The sequence below is a fragment of the Helicoverpa zea genome, chromosome 4, assembly GCF_022581195.2.
Source record: "Helicoverpa zea isolate HzStark_Cry1AcR chromosome 4, ilHelZeax1.1, whole genome shotgun sequence".
In the NCBI taxonomy this organism is placed as follows: Eukaryota; Metazoa; Arthropoda; class Insecta; order Lepidoptera; family Noctuidae; genus Helicoverpa; species Helicoverpa zea.
In genome coordinates, this window is record NC_061455.1 from 10319561 (window position 1) to 10346458 (window position 26898).

Below are 26898 nucleotides of genomic sequence, written 5' to 3' on the forward strand. Positions count from 1 at the left end.
ATTTTAGAATTTTTTTATATATTCTTCTTATTTCAAAGTTGGTGAAAAATTCTATTTCGCACAACCCGGAATAAACAATGAAGTCACCGTTTAAGATTGGCAATGTCGCAATTGAATAAGCATTTTCTATTTATTTACAAGCTAAACCAATAAAACTTAGTTATCAACTGTTTGTTGAAAAGTAAATTTCGTCTAAAACTGAATAAATAGGAGTACATAAGCACACGCGACGTTATCTTAATACAATAAAAATATGTAATTCCAAAGTACGAAAAGAATTCCATTCATTAAGAAACACTTAAAAAATACAAAAAGACACTCTCTCAGCATCGCAACACCCTGGCACAAGGACTCGCATCACTGGATGCATGACACGCACGCCCCTTTCCACATTCATAACATCCAGCTAAATGTCAAGTCAGAAAGACAGACAGATTGAAGGACATTATAAAAAAAAAAATAAAAAAATTAAGAACCTATTCGAATTTGAAATTTTTTATAATACCATACTTACTATGTTTTTTTTTTTTCCGAAAATGTTTGTGCTAATTAGGAATTTTTGGGTGGTAGAAAAATTCCACTTGACCATACGGCTATTTAGACTGTGGATATTCAGCTCGTATATAGGAATGAGGGGACAATTCACACACAATTCAATTTAAAATGTAATGCAGTAGGTCATTATCATCATCATCATCATCTCAGCCATAGGACGTCCACTGCTGAACATAGGCCTCCCCCTTAGATCTCCACAGATACTTGTTGGAGGCGACCTGCAACCAGCGTCTTTTGCAGTAGGTATTAGGTGTAATAATTTACCAATTGCCCTAAACTACATGTAGTGTATCCTAAATTTTAATGTAATAACGTTAAAGTATTTCTGGAACTTGTACTATTAAAAAATTGCCGCAAATCACGTGATTAATTTGGGGATAAGTGCAAAATTTTGCGCACGACAGCTGAAAATATAAAAGTAATAAATCTACAAATAAATAACACTAAGACTGTGTTATTTATTTGTAGATAAATTTATTTATTTGTGTATCTCAGGAGATCAAAGCGTGAGGCCTATGTTCAGCAGTGGACGTCCTATGGCTGAGATGATGATGATGATGATGATGAAGACTGTGTAAACTCGTTATGTACACTTTGATAATGCTAGCATGGTAAATAGTAACAACACTTATTATCTACGATAGTAATTAGCTTATAAAGGTCGGGTGGCAATATTAACAAGCTTTTTTTTTTCCGACGTCAAAAATCATCAAATGACCCCTCCCGCTGTGGGTTAGCAGCAGTGAGGGAGTGTCAGACTCTTACTGACTAAAAACCGTCGTGTTCCGTCATAGGCCTTTTGTGTACCAGGGCCGCGGTACCTCTTTCGAAAAACCCGCAGCCCCGGCAGGCCTTGGCCCTGCTGGGCCCCGCTGGGGTTGCTGACATCTCTTTGAGGAGCGCGTGGAACAACGCGCGCCGTCGATACGGGTCTGTCGTCTAAGTAGACAGAGGGACGATGAGCCACCCGAACTCACCGCCCACAGACCCACGCCTACGGTGGCCGGGAGTCATCTCGCGACACCCGGCGCCCATGGTGTCTACCTGGTCCAGCGCGGCGGCCGGGATGAGAGGTGCGAACTCTCTGGCGTTCCGCCTCCTCCTTCTCGAGCATGACCGCTTCGCAGAAGGAGGCGACGGCATCCTATTCCCTCTCGCCTCGGACCATGGCCTGAACCAGGGCCGGACGCGAGAGGTCGCCGCCGCCCAAAGCCTCGACGAGGACCCGGCGGTGTCCTTCCCATGCGGGGCACACCTGGACTGTGTGGTCCACTGTGTCCTCGGGGCTGTCCGCACAATGGTGACACCCGGGCGCCTCCTCACGACCGATTCGGTGCAGGTACCTCCCGAAACAACCGTGTCCGGTGAGGACCTGCGTCATGCGGTACGTGAGAGCGCCGTGACTCCTCCCGAGCCACTCCTCAAAGAGGGGACTTACCGCCACGATGGTGGCGTGCCCTTCACTGGGTTGCGACAGTCGCTCCCTCCAGGCCACCATGAGATCGCGCCGGACCTCCGCCCGCTGCGCGACAACTTGCCGTGGCAGCGGAGTTTCCCCCCGGCGCTGAGCCTCCTCGCGCCAGTCGTTCAGGCGCAAGAAGACCCTCGCCTCTAGATCCCACGGTGGCAGTGCAGCAAGTAGGCCAGCTGCTTCGCGGGAGATCGTGCGGTACCCCCGGAAATATAAACAAGCTGACGTAGAATCTCATTGATGTATATCAGATGCTGTTTTTATTGTCATAGCTTAGTATAGGATAAAAAATAGCTTTTGTTGTTGTAAAACGATTGAAAATTTTACCACAACTTACAACTTCATGGAACCTTGACCAATTTCCATATTTTTCTGTTCGAAGCAATTTTTACGTGATTGTAGTCATACCGATAAAAGTTATTCAACCAATTTTTGGAAACTCTGAAGCACATACATAATTTTAAAACTGAAAAACATACAATATATTGTATAAAGTAAACCAAAATTCCTCAAATATATAAATAATCCTTAACTAAATCTTAGTTATTATTAAACTAAATTGAATGTATGCAAGGACAACTTGTGGTAAGCGTTACGAAAATTTTGATGTTTCAGAAATGTCGAGGAATTTCAGACTCTCAGTGAATTTAGTCACAGGGATGACGGTGGCATGAGTACACAAACTACTTCACAAGTAAATCTCGTGTCACAGATTTATAGAAGTTATTTTCATTTACTTTTCTTGCATACTTTGTGAAAAATGAACATTTCAAATAATGAACTATATACATATCTTAGTGAACTAGCTATTAAAATATCATGAATTGCATTTAAAAGTCTGAATAGCTGAATAAAAATCGTTTTAAAAATATTACCTATCGCAAAATCCAATTAAAGAAAATATACCGCTGAAAGTTTCCTTAAAGGTAGCCTGAATTCGAAGTTTACATGAATTTTCCAGGTCAACCAAAGCGATTCATATCTAAGTGAGAGATTTACATAATGTGGGATAAAGGAGTTACGTAAATAAAACCCCTTCAAAGATTTGATATTATGAGACGTTTAACTACGACCCAATTTAAGGAAAAAACATTTTTGACATAGCATGAATTTGTTTGTGTAAAAAATATTTATTTCCAATAATAAACCTAATACGTACTAATGATTTGATCCGCATATTTTATGAATATTTTTTGCAAAGCTATTTAAACACGTTTTAATTTTTAAACATAATATTTAAGGTTAAAATATTAGCTCTATAATTTTGTTCACTACTTTATTTGAGAGCGATAATTGTATAAAATAGGGTTGTTATAGCATATTACGTGATGAATAATTTTGCATTTATACATACTTGTGATTAACATTTTTGAAGTATTAATTGGCGTATTTTAAATAAAGAGCAAGTTTATGAGTAAGTATGCAAACGTTTGTAGGCAGACATAAATACACATTTTTATAATGACTTTGAAACTTTTTTTCGTACCCGGATAAAACATAGCCCATCTTCGGCGCAGACATTGTAGCTTCCTAACAGTGAAGGAACTATTCGATTCAAACAATCAATCAAATCTTTCCTCTTTGTAAGTATATTAGTATAGATTAGTAAATATCTACAGACTCATCATCATCATCTCAGCCATAGGACGTCCACTGCTGAACATAGGCCTCCCCCTTTGATCTCCACAGATACCTGTTGGAAGCGACCTGCATCCAGCGTCTTCCGGCGACCTTTTTAAGGTCGTCTGTCCACCTCGTTGGTGGACGTCCTACGCTACGCTTGCTAGTCCGTGGTCTCACCTCCAGCAATTTTCGGCCCCATCTGCCATCTGCTCTGCGAGCAATAAGGCCTGCCCATTGCCACTTCAACTTGCTAATCCGGTGGGCTATATCGGTGACTTTGGTTCGTCTACGGATCTCCTCGTTTCGGATTCGATCACGTAGAGAAACTCCGAGCATAGCCCTCTCCATAGCTCGTTGAGCGACTTTGAGCTTTGAGATGAGGCCGATAGTGAGAGACCACGTTTCGGTGCCGTAAGTCATCACTGGTAACTCACATTGGTTGAAGACTTTCGTCTTGAGGCACTGAGGTATGTCGGACGAAAAGACATTGCGTAGTTTCCCGAACGCTGCCCAGCCGAGTTGGATTCGGTGGTTGACCTCTTTCTCGAAGTTGGACCTACCTAATTGGACTACTTGTCCTAGGTAGATATATGAGTCAACAACTTCGAGTACCGAGCTTCCAACAGAGACTGGGGTGGGCTCAACATGGACATTTGACATAATTTTCGTCTTGTCCATGTTCACTTTCAGGCAAACCCGTTGTGAAACTCGGTCGAGGCCCTCGAGCATCATACTGAGTTCCTCCATCGACTTTGCCATGATTACGATGTCGTCGGCAAACCGAAGGTGAGTGATGTATTCACCGTTGATGTTAATGCCAAGTCCTTGCCATTCCAGGAGCTTGAAGGCGTCTTCCATTGCGGCGGTAAACAGTTTCGGGGAGATTACGTCCCCCTGTCTTACGCCTCTTCTCAATGGAATCGGCTTCGTGCTATGCTCCCGTACTCGGACCGACATAGTGGCGTTATTATACAAACACTTCAACACCTCGATGTACCGATAGTCAATATGGCATCGTTGGAGTGACTCAAGTACCGCCCATGTTTCCACCGAATCGAAGGCTTTCTCATAGTCCACAAACGCTAAGCATAATGGCAAGTTATACTCCTCGGTCTTCTGTATAACTTGCCGCAGCGTATGGATGTGGTCTATGGTACTAAAGCCTCTTCGGAAACCGGCTTGTTCGGGAGGCTGGAAGTCATCAAGCCTGTGCTCGTGACGGTTCGTGATAACCCTAGAAAACAGCTTATAAACATGGCTTAGAAGTGTGATGGGTCTGTAGTTCTTCAATAGGTTGTTGTCACCTTTTTTGAAGAACAACACCACCCCATCCCTGCTCCATGCTTCAGGCGTTTTGCCCTCGGACAGGACGGAGTTAAAAAGCTTCTGGAGGACTTTAAGTACCGGTGTTCCACCCGCTCTCAGGAGCTCTACAGACTAAAGGGTTCCTAATAGGCATAGATGAATATGGCTTATCAATCAATCGAAACTGATTCATCACACTTGACACGTATTTTATTAGAATTTGAGGAATCTGTGTTACAATTTTAGGCTCAGAGTCGAAACCCTATTGTATATTTGTGTAAAGAAATTGTAAAATTACAATTTATTATTATTTCAGTAACATTTTGAACAGCCCTAATTTACAGTTCTTTACTATAAATGTCCCGTTATCAGATTACATCTTCAGTGTTTGTTGAAACTGTAACAACAGTAAGATCCGATAGCGTCTGATATTCCGTAGTTACCGGTAACGACATTATAATTCGCTTCTTAACAATGGCTGTGGAAGTTGATAGTGTTTGTGGCAAAAAAGGCAATGCCTTTATGCAATGGTTGGTGGCAATGCTAGGTAATTTTTTACAAATATGTTTTTTTATCAATTTTCTAGGATTTAGTTTTCTTTTTTAAGACAACATAGATCTAGTTACATATGGATTCTTTGGCAGTCCAAATTGATTTTGCATACTCTTTCCATGATAGACGGACCTGTACCTTCGAGGAGCAAAGAATGATTTATTGATATTTTGTTGTAATTATTGATTGTAATTTCACTTAGGCGTGATATAGGTATTTTTATTACAATAACAAGTGTACCTCTCTATCTTCGTACTGTTGTTATTGCAAGTTTACAAGCTAATACAAAGTCGTGATAGCTGTCAATACATGACCAGCATTAGCTCAAATCAGTGTCGTCCAATTAGGCAACCATTCTGTAGTGTCATGTCACAGCTAACTTCGGCAAACAAAGGCGAATCTCATTACTGGCATAATTAGTGCGCTTGCCACTTGCGACTTGCATTGTGTACGTTGTATGACAAATTAATGCAACAGAGACAACTGCTGTGTGGCTCACAATAGCACTATAGATCGAAATGGCTCTTGGTCCAGTATGCATTGTTTTGTTTTTATTTTATTTTTTTAATAAAAAATGTTAAAAGGTTTCTTGAAATAAATAAATGAAGTGGGAAATAAAATAGAATTCGATATTCTAAAAAATGATTGTGGTGACTGTAAGCATTGCTCCGCCCGAAAGTGGTTAAAGTGCCTATCCGCGCGGAGGACTAATATGTGAAAATCCGCTGTCCTGCTATCATCGTCTGCGGTGGCACGTGGTTCGTTTTAGTTTTAATTTCTTTCACACTTAGGGTGCTTTCCCTCAAAGTGTTGACTAAAATAAATATAGACGTCGCGATATACATATTTTACTAGAATTAGATAACGCATATTATAATTAGCTACAACGTGCTCCGACTGTTTAATGTTAGTAAAGTGTGTTAGTAGTTAAAGTATGAAATTATAAATACGAGTAGGCGTCAATCGTAGGTTACATCGATCTATGTATAAAGTACGTCATAAAACTATTTAGCATTCTATTTAAGGCCATACTCATCTAATACTTCAACTTTAAAGGTTGTCAGGAAATAAAGGGCCTGCTTCATTTGCAGCGAACACCACACTGTTGACATACGGCTTCCAAGCGGGATGGGTGACGGCGATGACAAAAGTTTTACAATCAGATGCGTCCCCAGCTGGCTACACACTATCGGACTATGAAATCTCGTGGATAGCAAGCGCTCTTTGTATGTCGGCGACGTTTGGAGTCCCCCTATTCGCTTATATCGTGGACACGTATGGGAGGAAGGTTGCTATTATAATTATGGCTGCATTGCAAGCGGTAAGAGCTATTAATTAAAAAAAATAAATAATAATAATACAATGTAGCGTTCTTTCTCTTTGATACACAGAAATAGATTGTAATTTGTGATGTAATTTATGTAAAAAAAAATCGCTGTCGGTACTGAAAAAGTCCATCAAACTTTTTATGTAAAATGTTTATAATCAAATAATACATTGAGTGTTTTCTAAGCTGACTAAATGTTTTCTCAGGACAAATTAAAAAATATACAAGAATAGTCATTCCAATCTAGAGGCTAGATTTAATATTAGATGCTGTATTCATGTCGTTGAGAAATGTCAACAATATGTTATTTCGACTATTTTTTGTAGCTGCAATAGGTAAATAAACTTTTAAACTTATACATGTATGCTACAGTACAACAGCGTTGCTATATAGAATGACCCCACCACAACTGTTTCGAGTCAATATGATTGTGTAAATGAATCACAATCGATAAATGTCGTAAGTGATTAAAAATAGAAATAAAAACGGAACAGTTTGAAAAACAAACTAAATAATTTACATCGACGTTTCTTTGTTCAAAAAGGTCAGAATCTAAAATAATGTATCGATTCCACGGCATTATAATCGGCCAATTTGTATAATTGTGGTACATCGTTCACTCAGGTGAATAATTTATTGTATTGTGTTGTAGAAATGTAAAGATGAACACGATATATGTACCCGGGGCGATTGAAATGATCACCCAATAGACAAGAAAATCATATAGAAATAAATACATAGTAAACAAATATAAACAAAATGAATCCAAACTTAAAAGTTTTGGCGGAGAAACAGCTGAACTGATTGGGATGAAATTAATTGTTGTAAAGATCATTAGTAGTCCAAAGAATTAGTTCTTACGTTTCTTATAAGTGCAGCCACTGAAAATACTTGAAGATGTTTTGTGTACAAAAACAAAAGAAGATCAGTCATATCTGCACTCTCTTGTTTAATCTATGTACCAAAACAAAGTACCATCATAGATTATTATAGGTAATGCAAATGCGTAGGATTTGAAATGTGAGAACAGCAATAATGTTCTATTTGAGCTATGTGAGCAAACATTATCAAATAGAACATTATGACGATCTACGATTACGACGAGCATGGTCGACACATAAACGTTCTGATACAAATCAACTGAATGGTTACTGTGATTTGTCGATCAATATTTCTCGAATAGTCAATGTTTAGTATTGAAAGTGTAACAAAAGTATAAAGCTAAATATTTTCCAATATCTAAGAACAATAATAAATAAAATTGCGATCTGTTTGTGTTATTAGGATTTAATTATATTAATCAAGATTGCTTTTCTACGTTTAAGCTAACAAAGGTAGCATTTGATCCTTTGAGCCAATCTACTCATATTGTTCTAATTATATCTCCTTTGTTCCATAAATACTTGTGAAACAACAATAATAAGATATCCGATAGGATATTTCAGTTAATTAACATGCTATGTATAGACAACAATAACAGAAATAATATATTGTCTTTACACCCCTTTCACACTAGTGAATTTTCCGCTTTAATTTAATCTGAACGTACGGGTCGGGACGAACGTCGTGTATGGCGTGCGATAGCAAACAATTATTGTCAACTACAATTTCAAACGACGATACGTGAAACCGCGCTACAGTCTTTTGTCGCTCGGATTGTGACGTACGTAAAAAAAACGAGCGGGAGAGGTGTACCTACCTACTTTTTCATAATGAAATGCCATAACCATTACATTTTTTTAATTATATTCTGACCACATTTCAGGTCTGCTGGATAATGAAGCTGTCTTCAGCAAACTTATCAGTGTTAATCATAGCCCGGTTATGCGGGGGTTTAACGGCCGGCGGTTGCTACAATGTCGTTCCGATGTACGTAAGAGAAATAAGTCGGGACGACATAAGGGGGGTTCTAGGTTCCTTCATAATTTTGTTCCAAAATATTGGCATATTAACCATGTTTGCTATGGGATTGTATTTGGATTATTATACTGTACTATGGATCGTCGTTTGGGTGCCTGTAGTGACTATTGTCTTTATGATAAAGGCCCCAGAATCACCTGCATTTTTGTTTAAAAAGGGGAGGATTGAGGTGAGTTCATTTTTGTTTATAAATACTGTCTACCATTACAAAAACATACTAAGGCTGCTATTTAAAAGACGTTGAACATTAATATTCTATAGTTTTCTAAAAGCAAAATGATTTCAATCTTTCTCTTGATATTTTCTTCTTTTCCAAGTCAATTAGGTTCTGAGAAAGTTTATTTATCTTTTTTGTGTCAACATTTCAATATTTATTGTCGATTTGAATCATAGATGATTAACAATATTACATAGTTTCCAAGCTGTCTACAAACAGTCGTAATATTTATTTAGTGTAGTATCAAGTTTTTATAAGCAAGTCAATATTTGTTTAACGTTCATTCGTCAGTTTTTTAAATAATTCTAGGTATTCATCTATTTACTCATTAAACATTGTACACAATTTATTTCCGACACAAGGTTGTTTGGCAGAATTTTCCAAGAAAACATTTGATTTGTTCGCAATGAGTTGCTTCTTAATTTAAGAAAGTTTTTCCTTTTCCCCACATTTATATACTCCAATTACACATAGTGAGTCTGAGCTACAATTCTCTTACAGTCCGTTAACACTAGTTCATTACGGCAAAGTGATATATTTGTTCACAAAGCCCCGGTAATGGGGCAATTTACTTATCCATTAATAACTAGGAAATATATTTGAACTGGATAAAATAGTAGCGGTACATATAAATAATGAGAACTGTTTGTAAGTAACCAATATGTTAAGAGGAATTGATTAATGTATTGCAATACAAAATCACATCATGCCTGTTTTCTGACGAGTGAGGTAGAGATCTAGTAATGAATCAACTACGTTTTGTCACAAATAATTTAGTCTCATATAAAGAAAGACAGCCTTTATCAATCCACTAGGAACAAAATATCCATACTCCAGAACACTTCTCAAAGTTTTTTGTTAGCTACGATTTTTACTGAAAAGCAATTGACCTTACCTGGAAGCTTCTAGATCTACAACCTCAATACTTGATAACGGAGGCTCTTCCCAATAAAATTGCCAGAAAAAAAATACCAACCAAAGTAAAAACAAGGCGTAAAAGAAGTGTAATGGAAAATGTAAGAAATAAAAGGTTCGCCCCTCCCACCCCCCTCCTCACGCTTAAGTTCTGTATGAGTACGTGCATAATTGATATCAGGTGAACCGAAAGTCGTGTTCAGGAATACTGTGTTGTTCTCCCGAGAATCACACTGCAGGTAGCAGATTTTCTCCACCAATGAGAATGTTTGTATGGTAAATAAAAAATTGGGAAAATATTGGCGTCTATTCAAAATGTTTATTAAACATAACGTACCCAGTATATATCATTATGTCACACACAAAACACATAAATAAATTCCGTACATACTAGGCACAGCAGATCATTTCCTAGAATTGACAAATTCCATCACAGATTTGCATAAAAACTCATATAGAGAAAGGAAATTCATATATACTTGCCTATTATATAAAGGATACATTATGATCAAAGTAAAAATTCCAGGAAGCAGCCTCAACTATAGCTTTTCTGAGAAGATTGGATGTCAATGACAAGGAAATACAAAACGAAATTGACTACATGAGGAATGAAGAACTCACTTATAACTCGTTGCCAAAGGTTTCTTTCCTAAGCATATGTGAGTAGAAAAACGTTTATTATTTCAAAGCAAGTACCACATATTTCAGTTCAACCACAACTTTGTGTGTTGTTCCTACTAAAATTAATTTAGATCCATAAAAGAAGGGCAGGCTAGATAAAGGCATTTGTGGTTGCGGGTTGCTGAAGATCGAGCATAGGCGATCTTTGGGAAAGGTTTGTATCCATCCAACAGTGGAAGGAACAGTTAAAATAAGGATTAAGTGCTTAAAACAACCCAAAAAATCAATGATGTTAAGCTTAATGCAAGTGCCCTGTCAGCTATGCTTAAACTATTCCATTGTAACGATTTACTGAATCTGGACTTGACAAAACAAAGAATTGCTGCGATCAAGTGATTTACGATTACCTCTCAGGACATGTGTGAAATAGTTCAACTACTTCTTATTTTTGGACTAAAACTTGAATATTTTCTTTCTATAAAAAGTGCCTCATTAAAGATTGTACCTTAATGTCATGACTATTTTAAATTTTATTTTTCGAAAGAAATTGTTGAAGCTTAGCCCGACCGGCTTTTTAAATCCATCACGTTTCTAAGTGTAGTTTAGCCTTTGAGTACTTGTTAACTGCTAAACGATTTACAAGTCTCTCAGCCTGTCAGGGCTTGAATTACTAAAATACTTCTTTTAGAAAAATGGTGGAATAAAGTAAGCTGGATTTAGGTTAAGGTTATTTTTTTATCTGTAATCTATTTTGCTGTAGACAGTACCTAGAAGTTTTTTGTGTACATATAAATTATGGAACGATTAATCAAGCATCAGTTATTAAAAATATGCTTTAATTTATATTTCCAATATAAATACACAATAGACTGTGCCAACATAAGTAAAGGGCAACGAAGGAAAAGATTTAAAACAAATTTCCCACCCCCAACCCGAAACCATAGATCAATCAAAAATCAAAACTAATATCTTCTTAACATTTCAGTGAAAAACAAAGCATGGCGTCGAGGCTTCCTGCTCATCATGCTTTTAGTGACACTTCAGACCAACAGCGGTAACTTCGCGACACTAACATACTCCCCCGCCATTTTGAAATCGGCCGGTGTCACTTGGAACCCAGAACTTCAAACTCTCAGCTTCCCCGCAGTTATGATCCTTGGCTCATTTATCTCAATGAGTTGTGTGGAAAAGTTCGGACGAAAGGTAAAAGCTTTCCAAAGTAATTTTGATAAATGTGTTTGTGCGAGTAATCTTTATTTCTGATCGGATTATTTGAGAAATCGCTGTTGAGTTTCCAACCTTTTATTTGCACGTATCTTATTTTTCGAGAATTTGTTGAGCGGTAATTTGTACCTATTTTGCGATGAAAAATATTATAAAAATGTTTCAATAGTTAACCTCAATAGAATATTGCTGTATAGAGGTTTAGACGCAAAACAAGTTGAAACATTTTAACTGTAAGTCTAAATCACAAAACTGTTTTGTTTTAAATAAAATTAAAGTAGCCATAAATGGGTTACAAAATAGAGAGCAAATGATTAAAAATCCACGTTAGATAATTACGAAACTAACTAAATTTGTACAAATTAAGCCACAATTTAGAAATGCTGCTCGTTACTGCCAACCTGCGCGGACCACTGCTAATTCATTATTCATCTTGTTAGTATTAAATTTTCATTCGAGTACTTCAATTTTGAGAAATATACGCAGACACTATTTCTAAATAGTACACCAGAGACATACCTTGGTTAGCGCTAATAAAGGCTGTGTTAAGCGAATTAGCTTCGGGGCTAATAAATTAAGTTTTACAAGGTAATCTTTGCCTTAAACTTTTCAGACTTTACTATGGTGATTTATGTTGACATGTATCATTACGACTGACCCTTCTGTCCCTTCTCTTATTAAGCACACAACGGTTCGTAATCGTTAATGCTCCTTGAACTTTCGATATAGAGACCCTCATAAAGGACTATTCAGAACATAATGGTACTTCACTTCAGAGAGAAATATTCTCAGAAATTCAATGATATATTTTTCTGTCATATTTGAAATTATTTACTTGATATAATGAAGCCGTTTGGCAAATGATCGTAACATATAATAATATTACTCTGAAGGTTCATATTTGCTGAGTCAGTATTCAAATTATTCTCAAAACGACACTTCAATTCACATTTCAAATTTTGTTGAATTTTAAATAGTATTTGTGAATTAATGTGATGAGAACATATATCATTCATGGCAACTATACCAAGCTATCGACAGCTATTAAATCACATAACTATGCTCTTGTGTTGTTTGTTACTTTTGTGGCAGACGCAGCGCATGACGATAGGAAACATACTTAAAGTATACCTCCATATACAGATACCATGACTTTTTGCCATAAATGTTCCAGAAACCCACACAATAATCACAATTACGCTACATGCACCAAAATTTTCCAACTTTGTGAATCAATCGTCCACAGCCTCTCTCGCCTATCTCTCGTTTAGACTTTAGAAACTGGTGTAAAAATAACATTTCGGGTTCAAAGGACGTACGGTCGGCGCAAACGGTGGCGTATCTGGCTCTTTGCCAATAAAACAGATATTTTCCCAGTTAACACAACTTGCAAGGACAAAGTAGTTTTTGTAAGCTTTTAAACTTCCTCGGAGCTAAAATCAAATTTATTTTTAGTTTTTGCGTCGGTTGCGTTAAGCGGTAAATCAGTTTTTAGACAATATCTTGTTCTTCGTTTATATTTAGCTTAATCGAGTAGAAGATAAGTTTTTGTAAGAGGTTGTATGAAAAGCGAAATATTTATTTAGTACTTTATTACTCCGCACCAGTTGGCTTTTTTAGTGTCCCTATCTTAGACACAAGATCTTTTGACAGAGAATATGAATATTCAGGAATGCGTATAGCAGTAACAAGTTACGTTTAACAATTCTTGCAACGTATGCCATTTTCTCAGAATAAGGAAATATTGCGAAACAAAAGTATGTTATACAGTTTCTATAATAAATGTGACAGGAGAGTCTACTTTGCTTAGCAACTACTGAATTCTCTATATAAAACTTTTAATATGCAACCTTCCGACTCAAAGTGAGGGAGTTGAGAGGTTCAAAACATTTATATTGCTCGATATTTTCTTATACCCGTCACTTTGAGTCAGAACTTTCAGTATTAGAATAAGACTTATTGAAGTTCTTCTGATGTGTGTCAATGTTGTAGATGCTTGTTATAACACACTTTAGTGATACAATTAGTTTATGTAGGACGTATATAATAGTGTGGACGGAAATCACAGCAGTGACATTACAATTTGACAGTACATCATCACGGTTTTGTGGTGTGCCAAGCTAGTCCAATTTTGTTTGCTCCTTAATGCTCTGCGTTTAAAAACAATTGAACCCATTAATATCTGTAATCTGCAAAATCAAGTGCGGCTTCAGACCTCAGAAAAGAGACTCATCAATCGTTTAAATAGTTTTTAGATAAATTCATGATTGATTAGACATGTAATAAATACAATTATTAAGCTAGCCAACAAATAACAAGAGTAACTATAACTGAATGCAGAGGTGACAAACAGTTAAATCAAATACAAGAGAAACTCGACTGCGATAAGATGTAAACTAATAAAGAAGCAAGATGAACTCGTGACGTCACAGTTAGTCCGAGACAAAATGAAGTTGTCCTGGACTCCGCAAAGAATTTAATCAAAGCTACAGATGCAGAAAATGACTGAGTCTTTGCTAGACAGGAATTAAAGAAACACAGAGCAACCGCTGATATGCAGCGATAGGACGTTTGCATTCGTATTCGTTGAGTTGCTGTGTACATCTAGTTATATTAATGATGTCCTCCTAGCCGATTATCGGCTACGGCGGCTGTTCTCATGTAAGGAGATTAGCCAACTACGCAGGACATATTATAGTGCACGAGCATTTGCGCAGACACAGGTGCACTCCCTATTCCTTCACTCTCATAGCCCGATGGGACGGCAATCCGACACGACCGGAAAGAGATCAGGCGCAGGACCGACATTTACGTGCTCTCCGATGCACGGGTGTATCAATCACCACCTTCCAGGCTCCGGGCTGCTATGTGAAAGTCTTCTAAAACCCACAAAGCGATTTCGGCCCGAGTCGGGAATCGAACCCGAGACCTCGTGCTCAGCAGCCGCACTTGCGACAGCTAGACCAACGAGGCAGTTATATTAATACTATAAACAATAAAGCTGAAGAGTTTTTTTGAACATGCTTGTCAAAGGAACAACTACTGATCCGATTTGAAAAATTGATGCAGTGTTAGATAGCCCATGTATATGTATAATACTTTGTTTATTATCATCTTGCCTAATATTTGATTTATGTGACAAATGTATACTTTCTCATAACAATATCTACTTACTTCAAAACCCTGTTTAACCGAGTCGAACCATTTATGCTTTGGACTGTGAAAATGTATACTGCTACCAGGGCTGACCAACCATCGGAGCTTATAATATATCTGCACTAAATATTTACGAGTCTGAAATCATATTTATTTATATTATATTCCGAAGGCGTTCAATCGCGGCAGACCGTGAAGGATGTAGGATGAGCTAGACTAAATAACTAGAGCATGGGTGTGTGATGTGATGAAATTGCTGTGATTTTTAGACGACTATATCTATGATTTAGTTTGCCGTAGGGTGCTTTAGAGCTTCGGTAAATACCTATAGTAACTAGATCATATCTTACTTAACACTAGAAAAACCAAGGCAGTCAAATTGGCGGCGAGGCAAATTCATAGTTAAATATTTCACAAACTATGTCTTTGTTTTTTTCCATATTTTATGACTTTTCCTAATTTGCTATTGTTAAGCTAAATATATATTAAAAAAAATATATATGTTTGCCGTCGAATTGACGGTGCGTGGTCTTGTTAGGTATAGCATGACCCTTCTATTGTTAAGTAATTATCGCATAAATATGATGTCAATTCATCCTGTATAATTTTGGAGAAAAAATGACAATGTTGATTGTCTCACTTTCATTTTAGGATCAGCATTCGAAAAACGATTTAAAAACTGTCAAACGTACTTTCAAAAGCAGTGTTTAAAGAAGGAATTCTATTTTGCAGCCTCTCATCAGCATAGCATTCGCTGGAGCAGTGCTAGCTCATGTAGTCTTGGGAACAACAATACTGATTCAAAACCAAGGAGGATCAACACCAGGATGGATACCTGTGGTTGCCATAGTAACGTATGTCTTCGTGTACGCAGGCGGTATATCTCCTATGCCGTATATTATTATGGCTGAAATGTTTAACTTTCAAGTGAGTATTTATACACAAAATTATTTTAAATTAGAGATAAGTGGGGTTTTTAAGACTTTTTAGTACTTTTTATTCTAATTATAAATCATTATAAAAGAAAAAAATAGTCCTGTCTCTTCAATAGACTACTTTTCCGGGTACGCGTAATAGTTTCCTTGGGACGTGGGTGGAGCTACGGGGAATAGGTAGTCTATTATAAAACAAGGTAAATTAATTACAAGACGGGCCAAAATAGGTAAGCAAATCAATCCTGAGACCGCGAGAGGATCCTTGGCTACATGTTAAAGGACCTACCTAAAGGACCTACCTAAGTAATTACAAACTGTCAACCTAAACCACGGGTAGTACCTACCGATGGCTTTCACGAAGATTCTGATTATAACTTCCTAGCTGTTGCCCGCGGTTTCACTCGCATAAAATAGTCTTCGCACATGGATAAAATAAAGAAAAAAAAAAACAATTCAGTTGTTCTCAGTTTTTTCATTAGGTACTAACTACAGTTGAAGAGGCAAAAAATTTTGAATCTCAAGAAAAGTTTTGGATAAAGTGATCTTGATATGATTCAAGGTAAACATATTTTGTGGAAACAAAAATACGAAATTGTAAAACAGATTCTTATGATACGTTCTTGGAACACGAATATTTAAAAGCTTTTTCATTGAGTTCACCGAATTCAGTACTTTTCCGTAGATTATCGTTATTTTGTTTTTTATAGTACTTATTTTCATATTACCTAGCCATTATTTACTTTCAATCACGACAATATTGATAGCCATCTCACAGGTAGAAAAACACTTTTAAACCTTTTAAGACTAGATTTGTAGATAAAAAAGTAAATTATCGTTTGACGTAATTCAAAGCGGTTTTCTCAGAAACTTCTTACATGATAAGCCCTTTCTTCTCGCTTATAAAGAACATAGATTCAAAAGGTACTAATATTTTATAGATAAACAATTTGAATACAATATTGTTTAGGTACAGCACAATTTTCATATTACATTTATTTACTTTCTAGATTTTTTTATTAATGCGCTGTACTTGTCATTTTGTACCATTTATTTTATTTAAATTATATGGAATATTGTGTCATATTTCTTAAGAAACAGATTAAATTCTACAGTTGTATGAAGTTTTAAGCCGAGTAACTAAATGAGAATTTAGACTCTTTTCAAAAGATAAATATCATCAAGTCTCAAACAGTTTTCTACAAAAGATTTGAGTTTATTCAAATTATGAATGTATGAGACTAATCAAAATAATAATATCATTTAAAGTTATCATATTTATTCATTTTCAAATTATTGGCATATCGCGAGTTTATATAAAAAATACCGTTTTTTAACTATTTTTATCGCAATGGAATGATTAATTAAAAACTGATATCTGACGAATAATGCGCAGATATGAGTTTATAAATCATTCATTATAAAAAATACATCATCAAAAACAATAGAAATAATTGAACATGGCGTTTTTTTCTCGTTAATCTTTTCAGCTTATTGTGCTGTCAGTGGGTTCGACTTTTTTTCAGAAAAAACATTCGTTTTACGTTTGCAATTTATTTTTCGCTCCACTATGTCAATCTCGTGGCACGTATTATTATTCTTTTTTTTATTTTCTTACCTTTGAACATTCGGGTCTGTTCAACAAGCTATTATTGTTGGTTCGAGATTAATGGACAAATATATTTTATTTTGTTTGTGTCTAGACGCGGTTTATGAGAGTTTTATTCTGATGTGTTTTAAGCTGCGAGCTTACCTATGTTAGATAACAAAAATGTTCAAATCTCTCTCAATAAGTTGAGTTAAATAATTAATTGTATTTATTTTGACGGTTTAAACTTATTTTGATAATAATTGGTGAAATATTGAATAAATCGTCATTATGGATTAAAGTACGATGTAAAATTTTCACACATTAAAAATTACATGGAAAAACTTACTAATATGTTTGTATGTATTGGAGAAGTAGCCGACTTAAATGGGTTACTCATGTTCATTGATGAGATTCTAGAACTATCTGAGATAGGTCAAGGATTGAACAGAAATGTACTCCAACTTCAGACGAAGAGAGATCGATATTCAAGAAAGATAGCAAATCAAAGAAGGTTTGTTAGAGAGTGTTATATTTTGTAACAAGGCAAAGTAATTAGTGAAGAAATTATTACCTTTTATAGGCACTAATGGATGAATGGTTAAGTGTCTCAACTCTCAACTTCGATATATGTTATTCTGAGATAAATACTCGTAAAACCCAGGTTTCATTGAGTAAAGTAAGTAACTAAATAAAACTGATAGTAACTGACTGACTGATAAACTGATAGATTTGTATTGTAGGAACGCAATTGCCTTTTTTCATTCAAGTCATTTCCGATTTTTTTTAACTACTTAAAAAAAAACCTATGGCCTTACTACAAAAACTTTAACCACTGTTTTACACTTGTCTAAAAAAAATGTGGCTCCAAAATGAACCATATGTCAACGTCATAATTTGACATTTTTTTAGACAAGGCATAAACTGACGTTTAAAAGTTTTTGTGGTAAGACGGTTAGGCGATTATCACACTGCCCCGCATGATGCAGCGTAGTGCGTGGATGCGTTTTTTTCCGTTGTATGGAAATATCTCCGTTTGTATGGAAAACACGCATAGTCCAACACACTGAAAATGCATCCACGCGCGTTCATGCGGATCACGCACATACATGCGGAGAAACACGCACCCCCGCGCGTAGGTGCGGGGCGAGACGCAAGGTATGGCACACTGAATCCCGCAATGCCGCGCGTGATTTTGAATGGGCGTGACGTGTATATTTGAAAATGGAACTCGCTGTGCGTGAATTTACAAAACGCACCTACGCGCGTGAGTGCGTGAAAAACCCGCACGATGATGCAGATCTGCACTCCCGCAGGAACGCGCGTAGGTGCGTCGACACGCAAGATGCAGCGTGATGCGGGGCAGTGTGAAGATCACCTTACTGTCTAATTCAAAAAGTCTAGTATTTTAATGCTATTCAAATATTCTTCTCCCAGAATACACAAAGAATCAAAGTTTACCCTATTTCGACCATTTCTCGGTCAGTAAGCCACTCGTATCTTAAAGTGAACATAAATTAAAAGGAACTGGCTTCCATAGATTGTATCGGGGTGCACTTTACTTTGCATTTTCCGAGTATATTTCAGTGTACGCGATCTAACCGCAGGGGACTGAAAATGACCATGAGCTGAAAAGCTTTTGTTTGCCGCAAAATATACAACCCGTAATGGAAAATACGTAAGACCAATGTTATGGGGAACAGTATAGTATATTGTTGTTTGATAGAATTTTCTATGAAGAGGTTTGTTTTGTGTTTAATGTTGGTCTATGGCAAACAACTTTACTTATTAATTAACTTGAATGATGAAGTATTTACAAAAATATGGAGTTTTATTATTTGTTAGCAAACTTTAGGTTTTAATTGAAAACGATGATAGAAGTTGAATGAGTACCTACGGAACGAGGAATGAGTCCTTTTTTCCAGCCCCACGTGTCTCATAAACTGCAATTGAATGAACTATCCAGAACATTCCATTTCGATTAAAAATTGCAACAAAAGGAACTTTTATGACATTCTCACGTGTCGCGAAGTTTTTATTTTTAATAATACAAGACCAGGTCATCGATACCCGCAATTACCAAAAACACATAATGCGAGTCCGTAACCTCCCCACAGATGCATGCCGACACTGCCACTCATCCCCTGAAACCATTCAACACATTACGTCTGCCTGCAGATCTCTGGCGCAAACAGATTATAAACACCGTCATGATCAAGTAGCATCAATAGTCCACCAGCATCTCGCTCATAAACTTAAATTCATTGACAAAAAAATAGCCTATTACAAGTACAAACCAAACACAATATTCGAGAACAATAACCACAGACTTTATTGGGACAGAACCATCATCACTGACAAAACCATACATTTTAATAGACCTGACATCACATTATATGATAAAATCAATAGAATTGCCTACCTTATCGACATAGCCATCCCAAATACACATAACGTACAATCCACAATATCTGATAAACTGACCAAATACCAAGATCTAGCAATAGAATTAAAACGCCAATGGCAAGCGCTAACCATCCACATTGTCCCAATAGTCATTTCATCAACGGGGGTTGTGCCAAAAAGCCTAAAACGCAGTCTTGACATTTTACAGATCCCACAACACGTATCCCAAACCATACAGAAAGCTGTCCTACTAAACACCTGCCGAATAACAAGAAAATTTTTAACTACATCTTCCGTTTCATCTACATATTCAATAACTTAATCCCCTAATCACGCTTGGCCACGGCCCGTGTGGTTAGATTTTCATTACCCCTTCAAAGGGAGACAAAAAGAGAATACCAATAAAATAATAATAATAAGCCCCCTGAAACCTAACCACACGTCCCGATCGAACACCAGATCACGTGGGGGGCGGGCAACGCAAAAATAATATTACTGGGCGGCTAACGTGGCAATAGTAACCCATCGACAAAATGGAGACTAGAGCACAAAGAAAATTACGTATAGGATCGCTGCCCGGGGGCGATCGCCGGGGCGCGCCTGGAGCCGATGCTGGGCGCTCCAGCATACGAACCATCGGTGGTAGTGAGTTGAGTCAGCGGGCTCCTACCGGGTCACCCGAACAAGGTTACAGCAGACCATCTTCTTCTGTATCTCTATTCCCTTCACTCCCTTCTTCTCCGCTTTCTTGTTTAAACTATAATACTGATTCTTCTTCTAATTCCCCACCTAGTTCTATAACTTCTGCAGCCATGGATGTTGTGCAGGAGGCAGTAGCCGACAATCCTGTACCCACCACTGGCCAAGCTCGCGCGCGATTGAGATGGACAAGAGAGATGAATGAGTTCATCTGGCGCACTTACCTTCAAGTTACCGATTTAGATACTAAAATCCGCGGTTACTTAGACCCACTATATATTAAATTCACACAAAAATTTCCCGAGATACCAGTATCAAAACAACGTTTAGGAGATCAGAAACGCGCAATTTTACGAAATAAATTACTTCCTGAAACCACGTTAGAGTCTATAAAAAATGAGGTACAAATTAGTCTACAAAGTATCAGTGACACTACACTAGCACTTACACAACCTTTCGTAGCTGAATCACAACAACCCATAAACACAACTGGTCGTTTAAGATGGACTGACGATATCAATGAGGCAATAATAACAGAATATTTTAAAATAACCCATTTAGAAACAAATAGAACAGCTTACAGAAAACAACTGCACACAATCATAACACAACGATTCTCCTGTATCGCACATGTCTCTGAACAGCGTATTGCTGATCAGCGTAGAGTAATTATAAATAATAGGCTTATCTCTGATGATAGATTAGAAGAATTAAAACGACAAGTTAGGGATTTCCTCAACATTCGGCCCACACTAGATACATATGACGACACAATAATGAGCAACTCAACTATAAATACCCAACCTATCAACTTTCGTAGTAGTAATGGCTTAAATCAAACAGATATCCCAATAACAATTGATAGTGCACTCCCACAGTTAGATACAGTAACCGAAGAAACGATAAGTACTATGTTTGTAGATGAATCTCTAGACACCAAAATAGAAAAGCTATTTGAAGAAACCTACAACAAATATTTATTATCAGACCCCACAAATAGACCTTTTATACCAAAACAGAAAACATCAAAGAAATTTGCACACATAATTACATATTTAAATAACAATGTTTTACCAAAGTACGCATCTAAAGAAGACAACTTTCTGAAAACTCAAACACTTATCTATTGCGCTGCCTATACCGCAGCAGTTTGTAATGGAACTAAACTTAAAGAGCAAACAACATCTCCACAAACACCTACACAAACGTCTCCACAGCGCAACACAGTAGTAGACCGAAGACCAAAGTGGCTAAAACGACTAGATATAAAAATAGAAAAAATACGCAAAGACATAGGAAGAATGACACAATACATCAACGGAAACAGGCACCTAAGACTAATTACACACATTGATAGAATCAAACACAAATACAGAACACACTCTAGTTACGAAGAACCCAACATAACAAACGAACAATTTATGGATAGCCTAAAACAGAAACTCTCCGCCGTAACAAGTAGGCGTCGCAGATATTTCAATTGCACTAAACGTAAAGACCAAAATGTACAATTTACAAACAACGAGAGACAGTTTTATAGAACACTAACCACAGACACGACAAATACACAAAATAGACAACAGACAGTCGACAGACCCAATCCTAACCCCGAACAACTACACGCCTTTTGGTCAAACATTTGGTCGAATGCATCAGAACATAATCAAACTGCTAGATGGATAGAAAACGATAAAAACTATTTAGGAACCGTAACAGATATGGAATTTACCGCAATTCCATTAGAGGTCTTCGCTAACGTCATCAATAAAGCACATAACTGGAAAAGTCCTGGTACTGATCACATCCACAACTATTACTATAAGAAATTAACTTCTCTACACCCCTCTATCTATAATCACATCAATGATTTCATAAAATATCCAGAAAATATCCCAGAATTTATCACGCAAGGCCTAACCTACATGCTCCCTAAAGACTCCGACTATACAAATCCAGCCAAATACAGGCCCATAACTTGTCTACAAACTATTTACAAGTTAACTACCGGCTGTATCGCAGAAATCATATACAAACACACCGTACAGAACAATATCCTAGCAGAGGAGCAAAAAGGGTGCCGTAAATATAGCCAGGGGTGTAAAGAGCAATTAACAATAGACGCCATTGCCATGAAACACAATGTTAAATTAAAAAATGATATCTGCACCATGTATATAGATTATCAAAAAGCTTTTGACTCTGTTCCCCATAGCTGGCTATTATACATATTAAAACATTACAAAATTCATCCCGAAATAATTCATTTTTTGACACAGTCCATGAAACATTGGAATACTAAACTTAGAGTAGGAAAATCAATAGAAACAGATCCCATACCCATAAAACGAGGAATTTATCAAGGAGACGCTTTAAGCCCTCTTTGGTTTTGCCTAGCTTTAAACCCTCTATCTAACCTTTTGAACTCTTCTGACAATGGCCTTATAATTAAAAATAATGAAACACAGGATAACTATCAGCTGACCCATTTAATGTTTATGGACGATATCAAACTCTATAGCAATACTATATCAGGACTTCACTCACTAGCAGATCTTACTCAAACTTTTTCTGATGATATAAACATGTTATTCGGTATTGACAAATGTAAAACATTTACTTTACGAAATGGAAAAGATGTTGATAGAAACCCATATGTATTAGACTCTGGCAAAACAATAGAACCCTTATCACAAAATGACACATACAAATACTTAGGCTTTGAACAATCACACCAAATTAATCAAAAACACACAAAAAACAAAATAATCACTAAATACAGACACAGACTGAACACGCTGGTAAAATCGCAACTGACGTCGCGTAATTTAATAAAATCCATAAATTCGTTTGCTATTCCTCTACTTACCTACTCTTTCGGCATTATAAATTGGTCCAAATCTGATCTTACTAAACTACAGCGCTCTATAAACACTACCCTAACGAAGAACAGAAAACACCACCCACGATCCTGTGTTCAAAGACTCACCCTACCGCGAGACGAAGGAGGCCGCGGTCTTATAGATATAGAAAATTTACACAACAAACAAATAACCAGCTTAAGAAAGTTTTTCACACAGAAAGCCCTTCAATCACCTCTTCACAAAATCATCACCCAAACAGATAAAAAAATTACTCCACTTAATTTACACAGCACTGACCCACAAACCAATGAACATATCACCAGCAAAGCAGACAAAATAGTAGCTTGGGAGCGTAAATCCCTTCACGGAAGACATCGCCTCGACTTGCAGCAACCTCATGTCGATATGAAAGCATCGAACGCGTGGCTACAGCGAGGTGAACTCTTCCCTGAGACGGAGGGATTTATGATCGCCATCCAGGATCAGGTCATTGACACAGCCAACTACCAAAAGTTTATTATACGCCGACCCAACTACAACGACTCCTGCAGACGATGTCATGGCGCGTCCGAGACCATCCAGCACAGCACGGGTGCGTGTAGAGCCATAGCCCAAACAGACTACAAACACCGCCATGACCAAGTAGCTGCAATAATCCATCAATCACTAGCAATCCAAACAAAACTAATTACAGACAAAGTAGCCTACTACAAATACAAACCACAAGCAGTATTAGAAAACGATAAATTCAAATTGTACTGGGATAGAACCATAATCACCGATAAAACCATTTATAACAATAGACCAGACATACTTATGGTAGATAAACAAAATAAATTTGTGTACATAATAGACATAGCTATATGCAACACCCATAATCTCACTAGCACACACACCGAGAAAATAGCGAAGTACACAGATTTATCTATAGAGCTCAAAACGCAGTGGAATATCACACACACCAAAACTATCCCCATCGTACTATCCAGCACAGGAGTCATCCCAAAAACATTACACAACAGTCTTAATTCATTAAACATCAGTCCATCTACCTATCTTCTTCTCCAAAAGGCAGTTATCCTAAATACATGCAGATTAACACGTAAATTTTTAAATTCATAATTTTGTTCAACCCACTTACCTAAAAGCACTTGGCTTCGGCCCGTGCAATCTCAAGCCACACATAGATGTGAGATATTTTAATAATAACTAGAAATAATAATAATACTTTATTGTTTCAATATAGTGGTTACAAAGAAAGTTAGAACACTAGCCTCCACACTAGGATTCCCTGTGTCGTGGAGACTAGTCTCCTTCATCACTACGATAAACTAAACTAAACATAGGATTTTTTGAATAGTACACGGTAAAAACAAGGCAAGTACATACTATAGTATATATTTTATAGTATACAATATGTAGTTTTAATTTTAGGGTAGAGTATAATTGTATACATTGGAGTGTATGCGTGGTGTAAATGTGTGAGTATGTGTGCGCGTGTAAATGTGCGCGTGTGTGAGTGTGTATGTGTGCACGTGTGTGAGTGTGTGTATGTGTGCGTGCATGAATGTAAATGTGCGCGTGTGTGACTGTGTATATGTGTGTGAGCATGTGTGGGTGTGTGGTGGGTGTGAGTGCACGAGCGTGTTTGTGCGCTAGTTTCCAAAATTAAAAGCTAGAGTTGAATATTTCCGTATGCACCACGTTTTATGTAATAATTACACGAAACATGTATGCATAATAATATGCAATGTTGCTCCTATGAGCGCAGTGGTACGCACTAAACTTAAATAGTACTATTTAGCGTAAGTCCCGGGTAAAACTGGTTAAATTGTACGTCTTTTGTTGTGTGTTTGGTATAATATAAGTTTCAAGAAAATATCAGATTCTTTTGATCAAATTATCAAAAAAGGAAAGTAGTTTTTATAACTTGATTGGTGTGTCTAGTTGTATCACAATAAGCAGCTATAATAATACATAATATATGGATAAATAAGAAAGAACTTCTTTGTCTAATAGTCCTCAATCTTCGAATCAAAATCAATTGGCTCATCATTATTAAGTACTACACTTCTGTAATCTCCATTGTAAGTGGCCAGTTTCATGTTACATCGAGCCACAAGGTCCACAGAATTACAGACGTCGACATAAATAAAGTTGCATTAAAGGGTTAAAGTATAAAAAATGTTGCTTATAGCTGCCAGCTATCTGTCAAAATGGATTTGAAAATGGAACATTATAAAATATTGTTTTAACTAGAACTTTATATTTGCATTTTACGATTGATGGTATTATTATTCTTAATACTTATTATCCAAATAGAATGTAGTATTTAGGTATGTTCTTTCTTAAAAGTTTTGACCGTAAATTCATCACGAATGAAAATTTTAGACGGGTGAGCGTTTAGTTGTTGCACCTATATTTTCAGTTTCCGTATAATGTAAGCCATACTTTAAGTCAGCGGTGTTTCACAGCTTTGCTGAGGTTTATTTTATGGGTAAACAAAGTAATTTTTAAAATTATACGTTGAATTTATATTATGAATTTAGCTCTTAATTAGTCCGTTTAATGCAAGGCTTATTTATCGTGATTTTACAGGTTAAGTTTTCAACGTTGTGTAATATTTTTTGTTACGGATATTAATACCTAGTGTATAATATTTAGAAATAGTAATAGGTATAGGTAAGTGGTTAAAATAAGAAAAGGAAATAAAAAATTGCTTCATACAATAAAGCCTCATATTTTTCAAAGGTTTTTTAACAATAACAAAGATCAATATAATAACTAATAATAACAATACATAACTTAAACGCATTGCTATAATCGGGCCAAGCAAAGTTTGCACCTAATTAGATTTCAAAACTACACCGGCAGAGTTCTAGGCGATTTACATGTCTGCTCCAGGGAATTTGAATTTAGAACTGCTCTAGTTTCGAATGCTTTTTCTATCTATCGTAAAATGGCGGCCGGCGAAACGACGCCGAATTTTAAATTACATGCTTTCTGCGCCATCTTGTTTTTTGGGAATCACGTAGTAAAAGATTGGATTTAACTTATTGTTTGATGGCCTTTCGTTTCTTCTCAGGTATTATTTTTTCTTTAAATTGGTGCTGTTTGTATACAGAATAAACTATAGACTGAAATTGGAACGAATGCCATTTATTGTCATTGTTCAGATGTTCAATTTCAGAAAATATGTGAGAAAAAATTAGACAATATTTATGAATCCAAAATCTCAAATATCGCTCAAGGCACATTAATATTATAATATTGTTTGAAGAAATAGTATTGCAAATATAGAAAAGACTATTAATATACTAAGTTCGTTGACAGATTTCTAACAATCAATTTGGAGACTAGAAATATAATTTTCTAAAGTAAATACAAACAATACTTAGTCAAACTATTTTTGAGCTCTTTTCGATCAAAATTAGTCTGAAGATTAAAGAAACGTTGAACTTTCTCTAACATGACACTATCTTTTGCGATAATGGCTTTTAGATCAAGTTTCAATACCTATCACAAA

At 36.6% G+C, this 26898-nt stretch overlaps 1 protein-coding gene across 2 annotated transcripts in view; it reads left to right on the plus strand.

The window, feature by feature from the left end:
- The window catches only part of LOC124629533 (facilitated trehalose transporter Tret1-like), a 114087-nt gene that overhangs the window by 84272 nt on the left and 2917 nt on the right, over positions 1-26898 (plus strand). Inside the window, exons 1-6 of one of the 2 annotated variants that reach the window (XM_047162953.1) lie at positions 5319-5501; positions 6598-6827; positions 8599-8922; positions 10412-10544; positions 11492-11709; positions 15619-15813. In XM_047162953.1, coding sequence (XP_047018909.1) covers positions 5429-5501; positions 6598-6827; positions 8599-8922; positions 10412-10544; positions 11492-11709; positions 15619-15813 — 1173 coding nt within the window. In that variant the 5' untranslated portion in view covers positions 5319-5428. Of the gene's footprint in view, positions 1-5318; positions 5502-6597; positions 6828-8598; positions 8923-10411; positions 10545-11491; positions 11710-15618; positions 15814-26898 lie in introns of those variants that run through there. The other variant, XM_047162954.1, reaches the window with a different exon arrangement.